This window comes from Pyrus communis, chromosome 16 (assembly GCF_041283825.1).
Source record: "Pyrus communis isolate YQ-2024b chromosome 16, ASM4128382v1, whole genome shotgun sequence".
In the NCBI taxonomy this organism is placed as follows: domain Eukaryota; kingdom Viridiplantae; phylum Streptophyta; class Magnoliopsida; order Rosales; family Rosaceae; genus Pyrus; species Pyrus communis.
Window position 1 is genome coordinate 1,148,254 of NC_142580.1, and position 22,504 is coordinate 1,170,757.

At 38.3% G+C, this 22,504-nt stretch overlaps 5 protein-coding genes across 5 annotated transcripts; 2 read left to right on the top strand and 3 right to left on the bottom strand.

The window, feature by feature from the left end:
* Positions 1-68: 68 nt before the first annotated feature.
* Positions 69-1,985, bottom strand: LOC137732203 (putative F-box protein At1g47790). The gene has a single exon (XM_068471502.2). The coding sequence runs from the start codon at positions 1,602-1,604 to the stop codon at positions 372-374; it is 1,233 nt and encodes a 410-aa protein (XP_068327603.1). The 5' UTR covers positions 1,605-1,985; the 3' UTR covers positions 69-371.
* A 3,734-nt stretch (positions 1,986-5,719) lies between these two features.
* Positions 5,720-8,916, bottom strand: LOC137731826 (ankyrin repeat-containing protein At2g01680). Its single transcript, XM_068471058.2, has 3 exons — positions 8,400-8,916; positions 7,432-7,841; positions 5,720-6,796 (listed from the first exon to the last, which is right to left on the bottom strand). The coding sequence occupies exons 1-3, from the start codon at positions 8,710-8,712 to the stop codon at positions 5,915-5,917; spliced, it is 1,605 nt and encodes a 534-aa protein (XP_068327159.1). The 5' UTR covers positions 8,713-8,916; the 3' UTR covers positions 5,720-5,914.
* Positions 8,917-11,650: 2,734 nt separating this feature from the next.
* Positions 11,651-13,056, top strand: LOC137732511 (putative calcium-binding protein CML25). Its single transcript, XM_068471832.2, has one exon. The coding sequence runs from the start codon at positions 12,069-12,071 to the stop codon at positions 12,681-12,683; it is 615 nt and encodes a 204-aa protein (XP_068327933.1). The 5' UTR covers positions 11,651-12,068; the 3' UTR covers positions 12,684-13,056.
* A 362-nt stretch (positions 13,057-13,418) lies between these two features.
* LOC137731629 (uncharacterized) lies at positions 13,419-16,746 on the top strand. Its single transcript, XM_068470793.2, has 5 exons — positions 13,419-13,977; positions 14,599-14,765; positions 15,327-15,626; positions 15,722-15,985; positions 16,130-16,746. The coding sequence occupies exons 1-5, from the start codon at positions 13,632-13,634 to the stop codon at positions 16,505-16,507; spliced, it is 1,455 nt and encodes a 484-aa protein (XP_068326894.1). The 5' UTR covers positions 13,419-13,631; the 3' UTR covers positions 16,508-16,746.
* A 328-nt stretch (positions 16,747-17,074) lies between these two features.
* On the bottom strand, positions 17,075-17,757 carry LOC148689796 (uncharacterized). Its single transcript, XM_088687936.1, has one exon. The coding sequence runs from the start codon at positions 17,560-17,562 to the stop codon at positions 17,314-17,316; it is 249 nt and encodes an 82-aa protein (XP_088544062.1). The 5' UTR covers positions 17,563-17,757; the 3' UTR covers positions 17,075-17,313.
* Positions 17,758-22,504: the final 4,747 nt, after the last annotated feature.

Sequence of the window (22,504 nt, forward strand, 5' to 3'; positions counted from 1 at the left end):
ACCATTTTCATTAGTTTTCCTTAAAATTAAAGTGTAAGAAAAAATTTGATAGCTCTATACAAATTCAGTGGACAAATAGACAAATACCTCTTTCTAAAATATGTTTTAGCATGGAATTTTCTCCCACAAGAGATCTTAAACACCGATGGTTTCAAAAATCAAATCCAATTAAGATAACAACATAAGTAATATAGCAACACACATGCTGCATTACAACTTCGAAATTTCAAGACAAGGACTAATCCACCCATACAATACAAGGGAAAGGGAGGAACGTCCAGAAATCAGAGCCTTCTGTTGCGCCGTGAACCAGAAGCGATGCGCTTCGAATCGAATCAAGTCCTCGATCGATCCGCTAGGTCTTGGAGTTCTCATTTCACGGGGGCAATTGTTTCATCATAACAAGAAAGAACGTTCCATCTAATACAAGCATCCTTCTTACGCATCCATTCAGGCACAACAATTGAACTGCACCGGAAGTTTTGATCCTTCATATCGTAAAAATGAAGAAATGCTTGAGATAGCTCTCCGGATTTTATCAAGACCTCACCGGTGTGGATTGCGCGTAAACAACTGTAAGGGTATGCAACGTCGAAAACCTCCTTAACCCATACTTGATTTTGGTAGTCCTTCAAAATCCACAACTCTGACGCTGCACTATATGAAGTCGAACTTCTCCTCATGTCATATGTGAGAGCTAAACATCCACCCACATCAACAACTGCCCAAAAATGGTGGCGGATACTACCGACTTCTCGAGGGAATGGGATGACTCTGAATCTTTGCTCCTCTAGGTCAAATACCACTACACATTTCTCTTCGTGGTGTATCCAATGTATGGCTCCATGAAGGCACACACTTCTCATGTCAATGTGCCAAAAAGTATGATCAAATGGCAGATCATCGTGCTCTACCTCTACGCACCTCCACGACTCTGCACTACCCAGTGTGAAAACTTGGATGCTAATAACTGCAACCGCCCTATAAAAATTCGCAGGCTCTTGGTGTAAAAACCTGCATAGCTTGACTTGGACAACCATGTACTCGTTTCTAACAGGACTGAATCCAAAGCCATATCCAACCTCGACTCCGCAGGGTTTGATATCCGCTGAAGTAGACTGGTAGCTGGTGGGTGAATTGGAAATGGAGGGAAGGGTCATAGACTCTCGGGTGCAGGGGTTAAATACACGAATGCGGTGCTCACGAATGAAGATAAAACAAGCCAAGCCGTTGGTACACAGTATAATGGGGAGACTGTATTCTTGGGGCTCTAGTGTTAGAAGGTGGGTGGCGCCGGCGGTTGAGGGGCTGCCATCTTTGTTGATTTGGAGGGACATAATGTGTTGCTGCTTCGTGTCTATGTGCCTGAGATCGAGGAGGAGGAGACTGGTGTTTCGATTGGAATGCAAGTTCCGGTAGGCAATGAGAAAGGAAGGGTTTCGGGTGATGAGAGCAAGCCACGCCTTGCAAACACATTTGAACCGCATCAGAGACTTGGCTGGTAGCTTTGGGAGTATTCGAAACCATATGATTTCACTTGGGAGCTCTGCAGCCAGTAATTGAATTTTCGGAACTTCATCGCCTTTGGCTTCAGCTACTTCCATGGTGATTTTTCGGCTGGGGATTCCGAATCCCGACCAAATTTCTGACTCTCAGAATACCAAACGCGTTTCCAGTTTTCAATTTAAAAAAAATAAAAACGCGAAATGTAAACGAAATGGTTATCAAACAGATCTTATGAAATATGGAGTTTTCAATGAGATCGAATTCAGCGTGTTAACATATCAACGAAAAAGATCAAAACAGAGAAACGGAGATATCAAAGCGACCAATTAGTAGAGGAAGTTTTACCAGATCCCTTCTTCTCTTCGGTTTTATGGCCACCGTGAGGATCGCCGTCTGCCGCAGCGATAAGCGTGTCTGCGCTAACAACAGTCCCAGGAGCTTTTGCTGTACAACGAAAATGGCGAGATATATATTATTTTTCTTCATGGACACGTACACGAGAGAGATTTTTCAGCATGAGTCATTGGCCCGTTTTATTTTTTATGATTAAAACTTTGAAAATAAATTATTTTTTATTCAACCAAGACTCTAATTAATGGAATTGGAGCAATGCCACGTGATCCTACTGATCAGATAACATGGACCGTCGAATTTTGATCCAACTGCTACAATTATTTTAACTTTTGTAGCCATTGAATTTTCATATCATAAAAGTGAATCCGCGGAAAAAATTGAATCAAGAGCTCACATGTGTAGATCGTATACAAAGGATTAAATCCCTTGAATGTTGACTCCCCAGTGATACGGAAACTTGATACTTTCTTTAACCCAAACTTGATTTTGGTAGTCCTTCAAAATCCGTACCCTTAACGTCGTCCTCAATGTTCTTGAGTTCCAAGGCTTCTTAGAGCAAGACATCCACCAATGTCCACAATTGTCCCAGGATTACATACGTATCCGTCGCTAGCATCGTCTTTAGGAAGAGGAATGGCTCTGAATCTCTCCACTCCAAGATCGAATACCAGTATTTTATCATGATATCCCCTGTGGAAGCTCCATGAAGGGGAGGTGGATTGTGTCCTCCCATTTTCATACTCTCCTCATGCCCTTTTGTTTGTGTGGTCATGGTTAAACCACGTCAACATTTTATATTCATATTACTTTTTGTTTTATTATTTCTAGAGTACATTTTTGCTCACCACCATTTATGTGGTGTACGCTCACCATCCTATTTATCACCTTTAGATGAGTTTGAATTTTGAGATTTGTGCTTATCTACTACACGAATCTCGAAATTTAAATTCATCTAAGGGTGATAAATAGGGTGATGAGCATACACCACACTAAATGGCTTAACTGTGACCACACATCACAGGAGGGTATGGGAAGAGTATGAAAATTGGAGGGCAGACAATCCATCTTCCTATGAAGGAACACACTTTCACTGCACATGAAGCGCGTTAGACGTACTTTTAGGAAGAGGACTTGCAGACGCACTTGAAGCTAGCGCGTCAGAGACTTGGCTGGTGTATTTGAAACCACATGATTTCGTTAGGGAGCTGCGGAAGTCTTGATCGAAAGCGACCATTACCTTCAACTTCAACTACTTGCATGCCAACCTCGAAACACAAACCTTCTACTCTCTTGCAAAATCTCAATACTCAGCCAAGCAATAGGTATTTCTACGGTAGTGAGTGTGTATTCTGTGGGAGCAGTGGCCAAAGAAAAACCATAATCCTTGTACAGCTCTCGAGTTTCAAACTAAGCAAACCACAGAGTTTCAGTCCCAAAATAATTGGAACTCCAACAATTGTATTCGGACTTCATACCAATTTGAAACACTTAGGCCATCTCCAACCGACCCGACCAAAGGTCCATATGACTGAAAATAACTAAGAATGACATGAAAACCGTCTCCAACCAAGGCTAGGCCAAAGGGCTTGTGGGCCCCACCGTGACCAATCCCCTAAATCAAGCTAGCGGGCTGACCATTTCCAGCTAGCTCCAACCCAGCCCTCCAGCTCCAGAATGTCAAGCTTGACATTTTGCCAGCCCTCCTGCTCAACCCATTTGAATGCTAACGGCTACTTGACGTCAGCATGACACCAGTTAGCAATGACTAGCTAACGTCATGCTGCCATCAGGTTACCGTTGGAATTTGATTTTTTTTTCCTATAAATACCTACAACACTGAAAGCTGAAGATAAGAATCATATCTAAAATTTGCATAACCAATTACATCTCGACATGTGGCACCCGAAATCCTATTCGAAAAATTATTAAGATAACATAAAGATAAGAAATCTGGAGAGTTACTCACTTTAGCGACACGTGTCACTCAAAATCTTATCCGAAAATTATAGAGATTACATAAAAATAAGAAATCTGGAGAGTTACTTACGTTAGTGACACATGTCACTCGAAATCCTATCCAAAAAATTATTGAGATTATATAAAGAGAAAAAATCCGGAGGCTTATTCATTTGGCGACAAATGACACTCAAAATATGTCTGAAAATCTTATTTTAATATAGTAGTTTAATTTAATTAAAATAATAAATTATGTTTGGTCTATTGCCATTTGGCCCCTTCGGTTGGAGATGGTTTTTCGTCAAAGGGTTATGTTTGGCCTATGTCCCTTTAGCCCCCTAAGTTGGAGATGGTATAAAATATGAGAGGAAAATTTGAAAAATAACCAAAATTTGAACTCCATATAGAATTATAGCCAACTTTTAAAATTTATGATAACTATAACCAAAAATTGATATAAAAGTACTAATATACCCTTAATGACTATAACATTTAACAAAACAAATCCAAAGACTCTCAAAACCCAAATGATTTTGTTGCTTTACGCTTCCCGATCTTCAATGTTTTCCTTCACACTTGATTGTTCTTGTTTTTCAGCACAAAATTTAATCCAAAAAATAGAAGGAAATAGTAGGATAAATGTGGGTTCTTGGGTGAAGCGAATGTGGTTCAATTGATTGAAGGTTTCCTCAGTTGACTGAAACTTCTTATGCGTATTTGAATCTTGGTTGCTAAGTTCGGAAGAAGCATGGGATTTGTGTGATTTTCTGGTCTACAGAAGGGAAAGAAGAATAGATATTATATTCACACATTCCAAATTATTTCCCTCACATCCTTTTAATTTTTTAATATTTTTTTTATCAAGTGTTAGTGGTGTATAAAATATCTAAAAAATATTAAAAAAATAAAAGAATATGGAGCAAGTAATTAGGGTTGTATGAATATAATCTTTCAAGAAGAACAAGGAGTGAACTTTAGAGTGTGGAAGACAAAGAAGCTGTCCCTCAGGAGCAAAACCCTTTTCTCCTCTGTAGCCTTCGTAGCCCAGACCTTGGATTGGGGTGGAGAGGACAACATGCTCACCATTGACAGAGCGACGGCAACGAGGAAAATGGGTCTTTGAGGAGAGAGAGAGAGAGAGAGAGAGAGAGAGAGAGGACGATTCAAATGTCGAGCCACATGAGGAGGCCAAGGTATTTGTTGGAAATTTAGCTTTTGATGTTGATAATCAGAAATTGGTTGAGTTTTTTGAGAGGGTTGGAATTGTCAGGTTGTTGAGATGAGGCTTTGAATTTGTTATGTAAAAAGTCTTAATCATTAAGAGTATATTAATACTTTCATATCAACTTTGCTTATACATATCATAAATTTAAAAAGTTAGCTATAATTCTATATAGTGTTTAAATTTTGGTTATTTTTCCAAATTTCCCAAATATGACATAGCACTGTTCATTAAAATATAATTTCTTGCATGACTATAGGGCTAAAGGGAGCCCCTTGGCCGTTTTTCAGCTGGAGATGACCTTAGAGATTGGCACTAAGCTGTAGGAATCACACACATACTCTAACAAGAGACACAAAGTGGAGAGAGCAGCAGTTGTCTTCCTAAAAGGGTTTTGAAGGTAAAATATAAGATGGTAATATTTTATTGCGTTAAGCAATTGGGAAAGTGTGAATGTTTCTCAAAATATGTATTTTTAAGGACAGATTCATTAGGAGAAAATTTTTAGGTGTGCCAAAAATAAGATTCGGTACATCAAGTGTCATCATATATGTGGTTAGAAATTTTTTGTCCAACTACTTGTATTATGACACTTAATGTACTAATGTATTCCTGGCACACCAAAATTTTGAAAAGATGCATGATTATAATATGGTGACAATTTAGAGAAATTCGATACAATTAGTTTAAGTATGATTAAGTATTTGAGATAATATTTTGCGCAAGGGCTATAGAATCTGTAGTTACAAATACAACATACAATATACATAGCGTACAATCAAATGTCGATTACAGCAGCACCGCTTCAAATATGAACAATAACTGTTACTTCAACGGACAAACAAGTAAACAACTCCCTATATGGCGTATTCGTGCTTACAAAGCGTAGATTTTCTCAAGGTCGGAGTTATATTCATCGTCAAGATCTGAGATATTTGCCGAGTAGACGGACCACGAGAAGGACTTGCTTCCACTGGCCCGTTTGATGCGTCTCTGAGAGTCCCGCCGGAATGCCCCAAAGTGTTGTCGGAAAACAAAGTAGGACATGCTTGCAAGAGTTCCAATAAGAATTGGCACTCCCACAACGGTTATGGTGATGGCCATCCATGAACTCTCCTCTCCAACCACAACAAAAGCTATCGACAGAAACGCCCCACAGGTGCATGCACAGGCAGCCCACATTAGTTTGTTAACCACCGACACGACTTGCTTCTGAGCCCCCGTGTCCCAGGCCACCAAGGTGATCTGAACCACAACAACGGCCAGTGAGATGAAGAGAGAGGTGGCATTCAATAGATAGAACACTTTGAAACCAACTTCATCGGCTATGTAAGCCTTCCCTGCTTCTGGTCCAGACTGTACATATTGGCCGGGGACGTTGAAAATGGCCAAGAAAGCTATTGATGCAAACAGAACAGCAACCACTGTGATAGAATTGGTAGTGTTCTGGACAGCTTCCCTATGAAGCTTCTTTAGTTCTTTGGCGATGCCAGAAACTCGCCGTCGGGTTGTTTCATTTTGTATGAGCTGTGAGTGCACCTCATGCTTGATATCGCTCACAGTTCTTTTCAGCTCCATTGCTTCATCCACTTGGCCGACATGTTTTGCATACTTGGCACCAGCTTCCGACAGTGCTTCTGTAATTTCTAATTTAGATTCTCCGTACTGTAGTTTATCGGCCAAATCCCTTGCAGTTTCGTAGTGATTATTGATGACGTTGACATCAATAGCCGTATAGCTCAGCAAAAAGTTCACTATCTGCAAGAAAGAGGACAAAATATCATCACAGGAGGAGCAAAAAAAGATGAATATACACATAGAAAGACAAACATATGCAATTGGATTCACCACTTTTGAGGATGTAATACTATATTTAGAAATTCCACCAAGTGCTTCCCGGTTCCTCTCGAAGAAGAAAACACAAACTTATCACAAAAGTTTCAATAAAGCAAAACAGGATCCCAATATTTTATTTTTAATTGGTATATTCTCACATAATTACCCATTATCCATCTTAACTCTATGTCATCTCACATCTTCTCTATAGTCCACATGTAGGTATAACCTACACGTCCAAAAAGGCATGGATATTATCCGTCTTGGTTGTAGCACACACAACTCAAGCACAGACTCCTTGACAAGCTGTACTGTACTGTCCTGATGCCGAAAGAGGAATCTCCATGACAAAGAACTAGCTCCTAAACCCAATTTAGACTTACAGTTACCCCGTAAATAAAGCAAAGTAATAGATAAATCCAACGGAAGGGAGAAATAGTTAATGACTAGGATTTTACGAGCTGATATATTTTCATCCTACATACAATTTCAACATAATGACTAGGACTTCATGAGTTCATGCATTCTTCATAAATAGAATGTCAATATGAAGATACCTGTGGACGGCATTTCCTTGTGGCTATGTGCACAGCTGTATTTCCCTTCTTGTCACGTTCATTCAGTATAGAATTGTCAGCGTCCAATATCTCCTCTACAACTGGAGTACACTGACCTTTTACAGCCATATGGAGTGCAGTTTGACCCTTTTTATCCTTTATGCATACTATTCCCGGATCTCGTTCTATAAGTGCTTTCGCAATAGGAAGCCAGCCATACCTTCCAGCTGTATGTAATGCAGTTTTACCATTTTTCCTTACTATCCTCACTGAGCTGATGTCGGCATCCAAGATGGCGTTGACTACATCTAAATGCTCCTGAACGGCAGCTGAATAAAGAGGGCTAGTGTTTGAAGAATCGCACAGCTTACAAAGCTCCGGCCAACGTCCCAATAGTGCCTTCACAATACCTGAATAAAATAACAGTCAATAACATATTACCGAAGTAAAATACAAAAAATAAAAATCCTTTCGCCATAGTCGTAAACTTCAAATACCAAACTCGACCTCAAATGGCCAAAATGTCGTAAACTTCTCATATATTAAATCTATGCATATCCAGTCAATGTAAAGCAGATTAAGAAAAGAGTTTACAAGCTTAGCAAATGAAGTTCACCAGTTATATCATTTTACTAACAAGAGTTCAACAAGTACGAATTTCGCTTACATAAGAATTCTCAATCCATTCATAAAGCCGGAAAGTATTGATGTCATAACGCAGAGCAAGAATTCAGGTTGCAGCACAGAGACTCCAATTAATCCATCAAATAATTTAATTTAGGAAGGAAATTATCACTAATTACTGAACTTGTACACAAACAATCAGTAATTATTATGATCATCCAGCACATACAAGGATCAACCCCAATTAAAAAACTCATAATCTCAATAAAACCCATTTCAAGAAACCAATTCATTCAATCCCAGAACAAAGTTATACGAACAGTGAGAGTTAAAAATCAATTTACCCAAGTGGCCACGCTTGGCGGCGACATGAAACGCGTTCATATCATGCTTGGACCTGATCTTGACAACCTCGACACCACAGAACTGTAGCAAGAAACCAAACACCTCTTCCAGATTATTGTCCGCGGCCACGTACAGCGCAGTCTCGCCGGCGTCGTTCTGCATCGCCATCAGATCAGAGACCAGCGACCCTTTTGAGGAGGGGTCGTCCTTGGCGAGCTTCTCCACCACCTGAGTCACCGCCGCAAGGTCGCCGGATTGAACGGCGGAGAAGAAGGATTGGTGGGTGAGGAAACGCACGAACTTTGAGTCCATCGTGATTGAAAAGATTCAGTCTTTGGATACGTCTCTGTTGGGCTTCATCAATGGAGGGCGGAGGACGATGAGCCGACCTGGTGTTACTCTGTGTAAACGACTCTACCGAGAGATAATGGGTGATGATGATTGTCTTGAAATTCAGACACTGCCTCGTTTGGGCAGTAATGATTGAATTTTTTTAATTTTTTTTATCTTGGATTAAACTAGTGCTGATTGATTAATGATGTTCTTTTTATATTTTTTTTTTTGTCAAAGGATAATATTATTAGATACTATAGATAGACTTGACATTTTGGATTCGACCCGACCCGTTAATATTAGTATTTGGGTGGATGCTTAACGGATCGGGTCGTTAACTGGTGAACCCGTTAACAACCCGTTAGTTGAAGATGTTTTAGTAATTTCAGTCAAGTCTTAAAAACAAAAAATAAACTCTATGCAAAATAATAATAATAATTGTTAACAGATGAAACGAGTGACCTATTAGCTTAACGGGTCGGGTTCGGATGACCCGTTAACTTAACGGGTCAGGTTGAACCAGACCCAAACCCAATAAACCCGACCCGTTTACAGGTCTACGTATAGAAATGTTTACATCAATAGCCAAAGTATTAAATAACCACTCCGGTTTCAAGCAATCTCACAAATGAGAACCCCCCCTACGCATGACAAACTTCGCCACCAAATACGCAGCCTCATTATAGGTCCGAGGAGTATAAAGAAATTCTACATAACCCAATTGGTTTTTACTATACTCAATGACTCAATGTCCCATAATATTCCTTCAATGCTAGACTCCGGCAGTATAAGGCCAGTTAAAATCTCCACAAGCATCTTCGAGTCAATTTCAATATGAATCCTTCCATAACCTCTCTCCATACAAGCCAACCCCACCTCACCGCCTCTGCTTCCACCATTAAACTAGACTGTAAAGTGGGACCCCTTTTGGGAGGACATCATGTGGAGGTGTGGGAGGAATTTTTTAGCGTGTCAATTACACGGACTGATATATTAAGTGTTATAATATAATTTGTTTTGTTTTTTTTAAGTTTCCACTCATTTGTTTTACCGTGTTTCTTCTGGTCCAATAAAAAAGCAGAGTGCGGAGGGAGAGAGAGGGTTGACTCTTAGGGAGCTTAAGATTTCATGTCAACTTATTCAGAAGTGCATTGCCGTTGGTATCACATCAGACTTAATATATTTTAATTATTTTAATTATATATTAATAAAAAGCTCTTCATTAACCAAAAGAACGTAAAGATACAATTTAGTCCTTTATTATAAAATAAAATTAGGAACAATAAAATAAATTCATACAAAATAAATTTTACAGTTTTTTTGAAAACCTCACCCAAATACAATCTTAACATCCTCCAATTTAAAATAAAAAAATAAAAACTTCTCTCTCTAATTTCACGCTCCTCTTTTACTCCCTTTATCCTTTCCATTTTAAAACAAAAATAAAAATTATGTTCACACACGAGGTGTGACGCATTATGCAAGTGCTTATTAAGATAATTAGTTGTAATTAAGAAATGTAAACAATTGTCATGATTTGATTTAGTAGCGGAGTCAATGCGGAGGCATTGGCATCCCTTGACCCCAATGATCTTGTAAACTTATCCTTACTTCAAAAAATTTGACCCTTATAGCAGCACAATAACACTGCATCAACTTGTAAAGATGTCCTTAATAACAGCACTACAACACTACAACAGCAGCACGCACACTGGTTCTGTAAGCTTTATCCCCAATAACCTGGCAAACTTATCCTTAAGAAATAAAATGATTTGTAAGTAATATTTTTTTCATTTAACCAAACTACATCGTTTTTCCTTTTCACTTTAAAAAGGAAACATGAACTTACACGTTGCTTCTCTACCACATCACAACCACTACTTTTGGGTTTCATCTGCGCATGACTCCTCCACCACAACACATGCGCTATATCCAAAAGATGGTTCATCTTGCTCAATTTTATCCAATAGATTTTTCTAATATAAAGCTCACACTTCTTGAAGATGAACTTAAGAATTATATTTTTGACGCGCGTTTGCATAATGAATTTTCTTGGTTGAAGGGAATTAGTAGCCTTGCATAAAAGTTGGTGGAGACAAAGAGGGATAAACAGTATTCATTGGTGTACTTGCTAGTGAAATTAACATTGATTTTACCTGTTATGACTGCTTCACTTGAAAGAGCTTTTCCAGTGATGAAAATTGTGAAGAATCCACATCGTAATAAGATGGTGACCAATATCTCAATGATAGTTTGATCGTGGACATTGAGAAATATGTATTTGATTCTATTGATAATGATGTTCTAATACAACGTTTCCAAAACATAAGAATACATCATGGACAATTATAATTGAAAGTATCATCGAATTTTTAAAGCTATTTTTTGACTTCATCGTTTTAAATTTTTGGCTCCGCCACTGATTTGATTATACCCTCCACACACAATTACATGCCTCTTTTACCATTTTATCACGGAATCAAGCACAATGCTAAAGCGGGCCGACCTGGCTGTAGTCTGGGCCAGTTGACACGCAGTTTAGGCCTGTTTCAATTGAGTTATAGGTATGGTTTGGGCCGAGACTTAAAATCCAAGCTTGTCTCAAACAGGCCCATAATAGTGCTAAGCCCGCAATGGCCTAGCCCGAAACATTAACAACACCTATGCGTAAGTTATTTATTTTATGGTATGGTTTAAACATTTTCAACCTTTTTATCTTTAAGTTGGCTCAAGGTTTAGAAGCTTTAAATCGCCTTCTTATGTTTAGTAAGCAGATTCTGGTGCCACGTAAACATCGATGAGATTAAATTAGAATATCGATCGAAGATCAACGCACCTCTTTAATTTTGGCATCGGTCCAAAAAAGAAAAAAATCTGGGAAGTTAAGGAGGTCGTTGAGTGGGTGCCGTGTGGGTACCGTTGCGTGCACCGAGTCATTGAGTTGGAGTGCACTGTAACTACTGTATTTTCAATTCACGCGCTAATCCTTTTCTCTCTCTCTCTCTCTCTCTCTCCCCTCTCCCTCCCCCTCTCTCTCTCTCTTCCAAAATTAGCAAGGATTCATCAGAGTAAAACTCAACAGAAAACAAAGAGGCGTGACAGAGAGAGATTCAGTTGGATTCCGTTTTGTTTCCCCCCACCATCTCCCTAACCAAACTCTCTCTCTCCTCTTTTTCTCTCTCCTCACACATTTTCTCACTCCAATTTCATATAAAATCCCCAAAAACAAAATCAAATCCCAATTCCCCAATTTTCGAATTCAGCAACCCCAAATCTGAATCTCGAGTTTTGTTCCTTCCATCGGTTTCGGTTTCCGGTTGTTTTTTCTAATCCAGATGGGTTTCAAATCCCTCTTCTCCCGGAAGAAGAAATCCAGTCGCGACGCCGCCGCTGCCCACCCCGACGCCGCGTCCACTGCCCACCCCGCCGCCTCCGCCGCTGCCCACCCCGCCGCCGCTTCAGCCCACTCGCGAACCCCCTCCTTCCATTCGCGCGCCCAGATCGCCGAGCTCGACCAAGTCTTCAAGAAATTCGACGTCAATGGCGACGGAAAGATCTCGTCTTCCGAGCTCGGAGCCATCATGAGCAGCCTGGGGCAGCCGTCCTCCGACGAGGAGCTCAATAGCATGATCTCCGAGGTCGATTCGGACGGCGACGGCTTCATCAACTTCAAAGAGTTCGTTGAGCTCAACACCAAAGGGGTCGACTCCGCCGAGGCCCTCGAAAATCTCAAAGATGCTTTCTCCGTCTACGACATTGACGGGAACGGGTCTATTTCGGCGGAGGAATTGTACGAAGTGCTCCGGAGCTTGGGAGACGAATGTTCGATCGACGAATGCCGGAAGATGATCGGCGGCGTCGACAGTGACGGCGACGGTATGATCAGTTTCGAGGAGTTTAAGGTCATGATGATGACGGGATCGCATTACATTGATCCGGCTTCAGGTTGATCATCAACGTCAAATTAATTGATGACACTCCCACTTTTTTTGGATTGATTCATCTCATCTGCGATTGCCATTGTTTTTTTTTTTTTGTTCAGTTAATTGGTAGGATTTTTATGATTAAATAAGAATTTGATCATATTAACATTTTCATCCTTGTACTTAATTCGGATATAATCCCTTTGTTTTTGCCCTTTTATGTTTTTTGTTTGAATGGGCTTAAGTCTCTTCCTTTGGCAATGGAAACTAATAGGGACGGGGATTCGAATTTGAAAGTACAATTAAATTTGCAATTCTCGTGTAGTTTGAGATGTCATACTGGACAAAGAGTAAAACTAAAATGATGATCCTTTCTCTTTTAAGGAAAGTCATTCACTAATATGGTGGTCGAATTATCACAATTTGAGTCTTTCCAAGTTACCGAATTGAGAACGCTCAATGAATCTTTCACGTCGGGTTGAAAATTTTGAGTTTGATTTAAACTCAGTATAATGAGTTGGGATCTTTCACGCATACGTTAGAGGAACACTTTAAAAAACAAAAAACAAAAAAAACTTTCTTCCACTTGTATAATCACATGTGGTATACCACTGTATATTCAGGCACATTAAAAAATCTCTTTTCTCAAACAATGGTCACACACATGAAGTTGACAGATAACGTATTCAAAATAGAATGGATTTGACAATAATGTAACATGTGAGTCCAATAATTTAAGCATAGAAATATGTAATGAAAATTGTTTGGCATGGTAATGCCCAATGTTTCAGTTTTTATTCGGTAGGCACCTGCCGAACTTTCTTTACATTCGGTACACATCTGCCGAACATATCGCTCGACTTTCCGTCGCTCGATGTTCCCCTAGTTAACTCGGCCATAACTTTTCGAGGAAATTAATCCATGACCAAAACATCGAAAACTCTCAAAGATCCTCAACCGCACTAGGAAGGAGGAATGAAGTGTGGCTTGACCATGGCAGCTTCCAAGATGTTAATGGCTTCCTTTACCGCCTTCCGCCCTCTAACTTGCGCTGCCTCTGCCTCCTATCCTGCGCGCCTGGCTCCACACCCGCCGGACCTGATCAAGTGGGTCCGTCGGGAAGGAGGGTTCGTGCACGAGGCCGTGAAGATAGCTCAAGATAGTTCATTTGGTCTTGGATTGGTGGCTTCTGAGGAAATCCCAAGGGGTTCCGAACTAATTGTTCTTCCGGAGCACGTAACGTTGAGATTTGGCTCAATTGAATCGGACGGCGGAGATGGGGTCGACTCTGTTCTCGACGATTTGGCTCGCCTAGTTCCTGGTAAGCATTTTTAGCTTTCCCATTTGATTGGTTTTGTGATAATATATTAATATTTTGCTGTATAATATGCTTTTTTTTTAATGGGTTTTTCGCATTTTGCTATATTTTGATTCATTTGGTTCGAAAGAGTGGTAAAGGTTTGAACTTTGACGTACATATGTACTAAACTGGCGCGGAATTGAAGTATCATTTCTACGGGATGTTGAATGCTTAGTGGCATCCTGTGTTTATCTAAAGTTTAGATGTTAATTCGCAAATGCGGGTTAGATGAGTTGTCACGGCAGTGTGCTACGTCCCTTGCACCCAAGTTTGAATCTTTATCCCCGCAGTTAGGAATATCACCTTGTCGAAAAAGTTAAAATTGTTAATTCTATGTGAGTAATTAGCGGTAGATAGCCATATCAAAATGCCTCCTCAGATGTAGGTGAGTTCTTATTCGGGCATATTTCCGTGTATGAAATATTTTAAACCAGATGTTTTCTGACGTAAAACCCTGCTACTTTTCTATAGCATTTAGGTTTTCTTTGTTCTGTTTAGGTTGGTAACTTAAAAAGTTTTTTACACTAGGCTGTAGTGAGTTTTGAATATGAGTAAATCGAACACTGTGGAAGCATTTGGCAGAGGAACTATGGGCAATGAAATTGGGTTTGAAGCTTCTGCAAGAAAGAGCAAAAACTGGATCCTTCTGGTGGCCATACATCAGCAGCCTTCCTGAAACGTTCAATATACCCATCTTCTTCCCCGGTGAGGACATAAAGAATTTGCAGTATGCTCCACTTCTTTATCAGGTATCTTACTTGACCACCTAAATACCAATATTTACTTGTATACTAAGCAATATAAGACCTGCAACTAAAAATAGGCTAGTAAGCTATTGTGATATCTTAAAAGAAAATGTAGGTTTATGTTTATAGTTTGATATTGCCTCGGACCTTTTTATGAATTGTGTCCAACAATAGGGAGGATTGTTGGGCATGCATTGAGGCAGTATGTGTTTTATTTGCCGGTGAACTTTCTGTGAGATCCCTAAACCTTTATCCAACAAAGAAAGAGATGGACATGTCCTCTGATTTACCATGGTTTAGTCTCTGAGTTGCTGTCTTTTTTTGCTATTGGCTATGCATTGTTCCACATAGATTTTGTTTACTTGTGGACATTGAAGAAGAGATTTGCACTTCAAGCTGTCTTTTTAATCCTATGATTTGGGATTCATACAATATCTGACATTAGAGGCATGTCCACGTTCAACAACATGAGTCAGATAGCTTGTGTTGAGATTCTTATCTTGATCTTGATGACCACTCGGTTCCCACAACAAGCTTTGAAGGTTTAGTGATTTCCTACTGCAGGTGAACAAGAGATGCAGATTTCTTCTTGATTTTGAAAAAGAAGTCAAACGTGCTCTGGAAAATCTGAAATCAAACGATCACCCTTTTGGTGGCCAATCTGTAGATGCATCCTCCCTTGGATGGGCAATGTCAGCAGTTTCGTCTCGGGCATTCCGTTTATATGGTAAAAAGCTTCGAGGTGGGAACTACAATGATATCCCGATGATGCTTCCTCTCATTGATATGTGCAACCATAGTTTCAACCCAAATGCCGCAATAGTTCAGGACCAAGATAATAGGAACATGAAGATGCTAGTAAAGGTTTTATTTTATTGTTGTTTCTTTAATGTCATTCCGGAATTCTCCATTGGAATTGCAGTTGAAAATTACTCATCGAGATTCTCCTCTCAATCCAGGTTGTAGCAGAAACAGAGATCAAGGAGAAGGATGGTTTAGTACTCAACTATGGATGTTTAAACAATGATCTTTTCCTTTTGGATTATGGATTTGTGATACCTTCAAATCCCTATGATTGTATTGAGCTCAAATATGATGGAGCACTTCTGGATGCTGCAAGTATGGCTGCAGGAGTGTCATCGCCCAACTTCTCTGCACCATCTCCATGGCAGAAAGAAATTTTATGCCAGCTAAAGTTAGATGGGGAAGCTCCGCTTCTTAAGGTACCTGCTTCCATGAAAAATATATAATTACCGTCATCGGATTCATCATGGTAGTCATACTACAATTATGAAAAGACTTTTTTAGACCTTCTCGTACACAAATTTGTAATATTTAACCGTTTCTTCTCATCTCTTGCCTAATAGGTATGCTTAGGGGGCTCGGAACTGGTTGAGGGGCGCTTGTTGGCAGCCTTAAGAGTTGTTCTTGCTGATGACATAGAAACAGTTCAGAAGCAAGATTTAAATAAACTTAAATCTATATCAACTGAAGCTCCCCTTGGTATTGCAATTGAAGTAGCTGCTTTTCGCACTGTTATTGCGTTATGTGTGATTGCACTGGGACATTTCCCAACCAAAATCATGGAAGACGAATCCCTGTTGAGTAAAGGTGTTTCAGATTCTACACAGCTGGCTATCCAGTTCAGAATTCAGAAAAAATCGGTGATTATAGACGTGATGAGAGATCTCACAAGGAGGGTGAAGTTACTTGCATCGAAAGAAACCGCCACCTCTCAAGGCTGAATTACTGCAGTAAAGTTGGCGTGTTTGCCCACAACACTCTTTTACTCTTGGTCATGTTTGTTGCCTCTTCTCTTTTTAGTTACTTTGTTCACAATATCTTTCTTCTCTTTAGTAATTTGAGTATTATCATTTGTAGAATGCTTGAAAACATTGGTTTGTTTAGTTTTGATCTCAGATCTTTTGTTCTTTTCGAATCGTCCTACTTACTGAATGAATCAATGCAACTCTGTTTAGCTGTTTTTTCGTTCTTTCTTAGTATGGTCGAACTGGATGTGACGGGGCGGTTTTCGTATCGACCATGAGTTTACCAGTTGAATTATGCTTGAAAATGTCAGCAAATTGAAGAAAATGACTCTTTCTAATCACAGAAAAAGGATGTTTTGAACTTTTTATGCATCGACGAAGAATATTCTCAGATAATACGATGAGGAAACCAAAACACAGATTAATTCGCAAAATTCTACGGTAAAACGAAGCATATGATGTCTGATCATCCTCCGAAACTGCAAAACTTACAGAAATAAATTTAAAAAAAGTATATAATCATGAAATTAAACTAAGAAACGATGAGACCAAGCAAGCAGAAAATTAACATTAATTTCACCATTCCTTAAATTTCCCACAACAAACTTCTACCTGTACAACTAACGTAGTAGAAGTAAAACTGTAAAACCCCAGAATACCAGTAAAAGGGAAAACCAGAAAACAAACAGTAGGAGGGAAAAAACCACGAAAAAGTTCTAACTCTAAAGCGTCGCCACCATCACCATGCAGACGCAGGCAGGGCAACCCCTACGAGGTTATCCCTATGTGGCCAGCCCCAGCGGCGAACGCGAGCGCTGCCGGGTAATCTCCCGCATAATCACGCGTCTCAGCCTCACCTCTGCAGGCTGCTGCAGAGACGGGTGCTTGATCTTCTCAAACTCCTGCTTGATCTTCATCACTTGGCTGTGAATTGGGACAGCCATGTAGCTGTAGGTCCCCTCTTCGTCCATGCTCCCGTTGTCGTCGTTGTTTTCGCCCGTCGTCTTGGTGGTGATGTTCTTGTTCTCCATAAAAAGACTCAGCACAACAAACGCTCTCGTTTTCTTATGGCGTTAAGAAATCACACCTTCGGCCTTGTGTATCTGTTTTTTCTTTTTGTTTATTGGAGAGTTATGAACGTTTTGATTGCTTTAAATATTGGGAAGAAAGAAACGAAAAGCGACAAGATTTGTTCATGAATGGTGAGAAAAGGGAAGTTAAGATATTTAGTAACTTCCTCCGAATGAAATCAATTTGAGACGTGTTTACACAAGGTTTTCATATTCTTTTATCTTATAACGTACATTTCTCTTTCATTCTAGCTGTTCAATTTAATAAGTTAAGGGTGCATTTTTGCTCACCATCCTCAAGTGACGATAATGCTCACTAACTTGGGATTGGAACTATCATTTTAGCCATAGTGGTTGGACCCACTTGACTATTTTTATCATTTTTGTGTATAATCTTATTGGTGGAGAGGATCAGTGCCCCCTATGGTTTCTTTGTCAACTATTGGGTTGTAGGTATCCTCGTGACTGTACTAGTTTGATTAGTAGCCTAATCCAGACATTAGTTGGGTCATTTGTGGTCAAAGAACAATGGCAAAGTCCGAGAGAGAGAGAGAGAGAAATTGGGTGGCTGGCCAAACAATGCCACCGGCCTTCCACGCTTGTTTGAATGATGTTCGTCCCTTGACTTGATAATGAAGAACAATAATGCACCAAATCAAGGTAATTAAATAATTAATGCATGCAACTTGACTTCATGCCTTTCTTAAACATTCTAGAAAATGATTTTTATCAAGATTAGTCCCTGAAATTGGATATTTCAATCAAAATGGTCTCTGTAATAAAAAGTTTATCAATTTGGTTCCTAAAAATGGGTTTCGCAAATCATTTGGTCATTCTGTTAGTTTTCCATCAAATTTTCTGTTAGTGTGCCACATCAAAAAAATAATAGAAAATTTAACAAAAGGATAATTACAAGACTTATTTTCGGGAACTAAATTAATTATTTTTTTTTAATTTTAGAGAGCATTTTGATTAGAAGGTCCAATTTTATAGATCAATCGTGATTAAATCTCTTCTAAACAATATTTGAGTTTTGTGAATCAGAATCCTAAATCTTTACTCAACGACGTTAGGAATCACGTAATACATGTCTTATTATTATTATTATTAAAAATCAAAGATCGTGAATCAGTAGTATTCTTTAAAAAGATAATAACAAGTGGTGTATGTATTGGGTAAGAATACAATGTCTTAACTGGTCATGACCCGAGTATTATTCAAGAATTTAAAGAACGGGGGCATTTACGTGGTGATAAAAGTTTTTTTTCTTTTTGGTGAAAGTGAAATTATGGTAATGTTTTGAGTCTTATCCTTCTGTCACGGATGAAGATGATTCTTGTGGAACATGTGTGGAAGGCTTAATGGGAAAGATACTTGTCGATTTGTAGGGATTCTTATCGATACAGTATGAATTACCCTTTCAAAAACAAGCTTTGTAGAAAGTAAACAAAATTAAGAAATGTATGAAGTCAATTAAATACGGAAAAGCACGAAAGCAAGCGTTTACGGTTGTGTGCGCGTGTAAATGCGCATTATTCCTACTTGCAACGCAGTTCTTTTAGACTTGCTTCCTTTTGGTGTTTGCAGAGTTTAAGCAACCTACTTTTATACAATTTTTTTCAACTTTCCCTTTTCTGTTTAGAAATTAGGGTACAAACATGATGTCCTAGGATCAGAGTTCGAAAAATATAATGTGAAGCTCTTGAGAGAATTTTTTGAATGTTTGGTATGGGTCTTTTTTGTGTCTGCCAAGTGTTTGAAGTAATATTTGCTAGAAATATCTCGACAGGTTGCGTCAACAACACTCAACAAATTCTCTCCTTATCAGTCATCAGATTTCATCGGCATATGTTGATATATGTTGACATGTGCACACATGGTTTGACTAACGACAACAAGTCTAAGTGTTCGACAAAATGTCTTAGTGAATAAACTGAATTTTTATTTGCGCGCTTCGTACTCTGTTTCTGGCTAAAAAACTTGTATTCACCACTCGGATCCCCAAGGTTCGAATCTTAGATCTGCTACTGGATACAACGGTCTAATTTTTTAGACTAACTGCAATACTTGCATGTATTTGATGTGACTTTATGAATATATTACATTTTAAAAAAATTAAGCTACTTGTAAGTGGGAGATTTTATATAAATAGCGAGTTCAATTCATGATCATGAATTATCACTCCATTATCATCGTGTTAAAAAAATAAGATAAATTTAAAGTTGAATTGTACTAAAAGTATTTGTAGATTGTAGTATATTTGGGTTTTCACTTTTTCCTTAGTTTTTTTGTTGAAGTCTCGTTTTTGTAGTTTCATTTTGTTAGCGTTGCCAGTCCAATTCGTCAAATGAGGCAACATTCCTACCATCTTAATTGACAAGGTATACCAAAACAAAGGTTGAACAAAATATTATAGACACAAAATTTTAAATTTAGAAAACCACAAAATTGAAACAAAACAACCTACACAAGCATGTAAGTACAACAAAAATATTATGAGTAAATTGGAGCAAAGCCCATTCCACATTGAAACCGTAAGCATGCACTCAAGCCCAGTCACTTAACTCTAGAGAGCCCTATACGAACACACAAGCAAGTGGCAGATAATTCGGGTATTAGGATACAGGCAGAGAAGGTCCTAGATTCAAATCCTGTGATTTTTCTCTAGTGCACATCAAAAACGTACATTTAAGCACCACATTTGAACAAGTACTTTTGGTGTGCGCTAGAGAAAAAGGAAATGATTTTGCACGCCTTTTAGAACCTGCACTCCTCTTTTTTATAGTCATAAATCAATAAATCATAGGGTGACTGAGGGGTTAGACACGAATTACAAGCAGTGTTCCACATGACACATTCTAAGTTTGATTTATGATATCGGTGAATCACACGATGGTGGTTGATGGAGGTTGAAATACTTATGTGATTCTTCTTAATCCCCAAAAAGGTGGATTGCATGACGAAATCACTAGCTAGTCATATTTTAAAAAACGAAAAATAGATTAAGAGACCATTAAAAACAAGTGAGAATCTTGTATACCAAGCACATTGTTTTGTGTTGGCCTTAAATTTCGGCTTGGGAACAAATTTCTTTTAAGAAATCTTAGACCTTTTTCTTATCTTTGTTCGAGTAGTTAAAATGTACCAGTGACAATGAACCTTGCTCTTTTTTAGACTTCAGTTAAATATAAAGTTTGAATTCGAAGTGCAGAGGACAAAAGTTTGAATGAATCGATAAAATATAAAAAGAAAGAATAATAATAATAATAATAATAATAATAATAATAATAATAATAATAATAATAATAATAAAAAAAGTAGTTAAAATGTACTAGTGACAATGAACCTTGCTTTTTTTAGCCTTCACTTAAATATAAAATTTGAATTCGAAGTGCAGAGGACAAAAGTTTCAATGAATCGATAAAATATAAAAAGAAAGAATAATAAAAAAAAAGAAAAAAAAGAGAGAGGTTGAATGAACGTGGTATGATTGGTTAATAATTAATTGTAACGTGGATCTTGATGCATTTTATTTTATAACTAGCAATGTTAATATATTTTAGTGAATAATAATTGGCTCGCTAGTCATTCAGATTCTCAATCTTCCATGTGAGCTGTTAGGAATAAAAACATAAAAAACTATACCGATTAAACTATTGCACATGAGTTGCGAGTCTATGTACATGTGATGCCCATATTATATGTATACGAGGAGAGATGTTTTAGTGTATTTCAAAATACGAGACAATACGTCATATGTACGTTTGATAATTTTTTATATGATTCGTTAACTTGACATGAAATAACACGAAAATAATAGGTTTTTGTTCAACCTGTTAATGATTTGGATCGTTATCGAGTCATCCATTAAGAAACCATTAACAAATCGTGTCGTTATCGGGTCACTCGTTACCCTCTAAGAAAACGATAAAATATTATTTGTCGAATTTAGATATTAGATATGACAATTTATTGCATAACCAGTTAACCCGACACGACCCGTTAACAATTCAATTCGTTATCGAGTGACCTATTAAAAATCCGTTATCTTAACGGCATGACCAAAAACGGGTATGACACGAACACAACAAAGACGGCCCGTTTGCCAGGTATAGTCATATGTTATGATATAATTAGAGGGACACTTGGAAAAAAAAAATCTCATTCAATTGTATAATAACATGCGACGTACTACCCCATATTACAGGCACATTGAAAAAAAATTCATATACGAGCAAAAAATTAATTATTATTTTCGAATAGCACATTAACGTAGATAACAAAGTTTTTCGATGTGATTGTAGAACATTAACACATCATTAATATTATTATTTCATTTATGTTATAACATGTATATGCAATATAATTAAACTCATCTCCGATCGATTTAATTGGTGTTACAAACACACCCTAGAATTCTTTCATCTAAACTAGTAACTACTACCTACCATATATATCATATCCACTGTGTATAATGTATATGGTCGTTAGGAAACTTCCCATGTGACCGATCACCAGTGATGAGACATTGGGGGGCCAAATTTAATAGGGTTAAGACTTTTCTTAGGTTTTACATATATTCAATATTGTCATGCCCCATGGTTTAATTAAGGCCCTCACCTAAATACAAGTTGAGTATTTATCCAAATCCCAACCATCTTGATTTTGTCCTCAACCCAAATGGCATAACATAAGAGTGAAGACAAAGCCACACCTAAGAAAACAAAACTTTAGCATTCACCCTCAACCGCTCCATTACACACACACGCGCGCATGCATACGCACATACAGGCTTTTAAGGGGAGTGATATCTATTTTTTTTTTTTAAAGTGGTGATTAGTTATGAGACTTGCTCCAATCTAACTTCAACTATTCGAATCATTTATTTTATAAGTTTCGATTC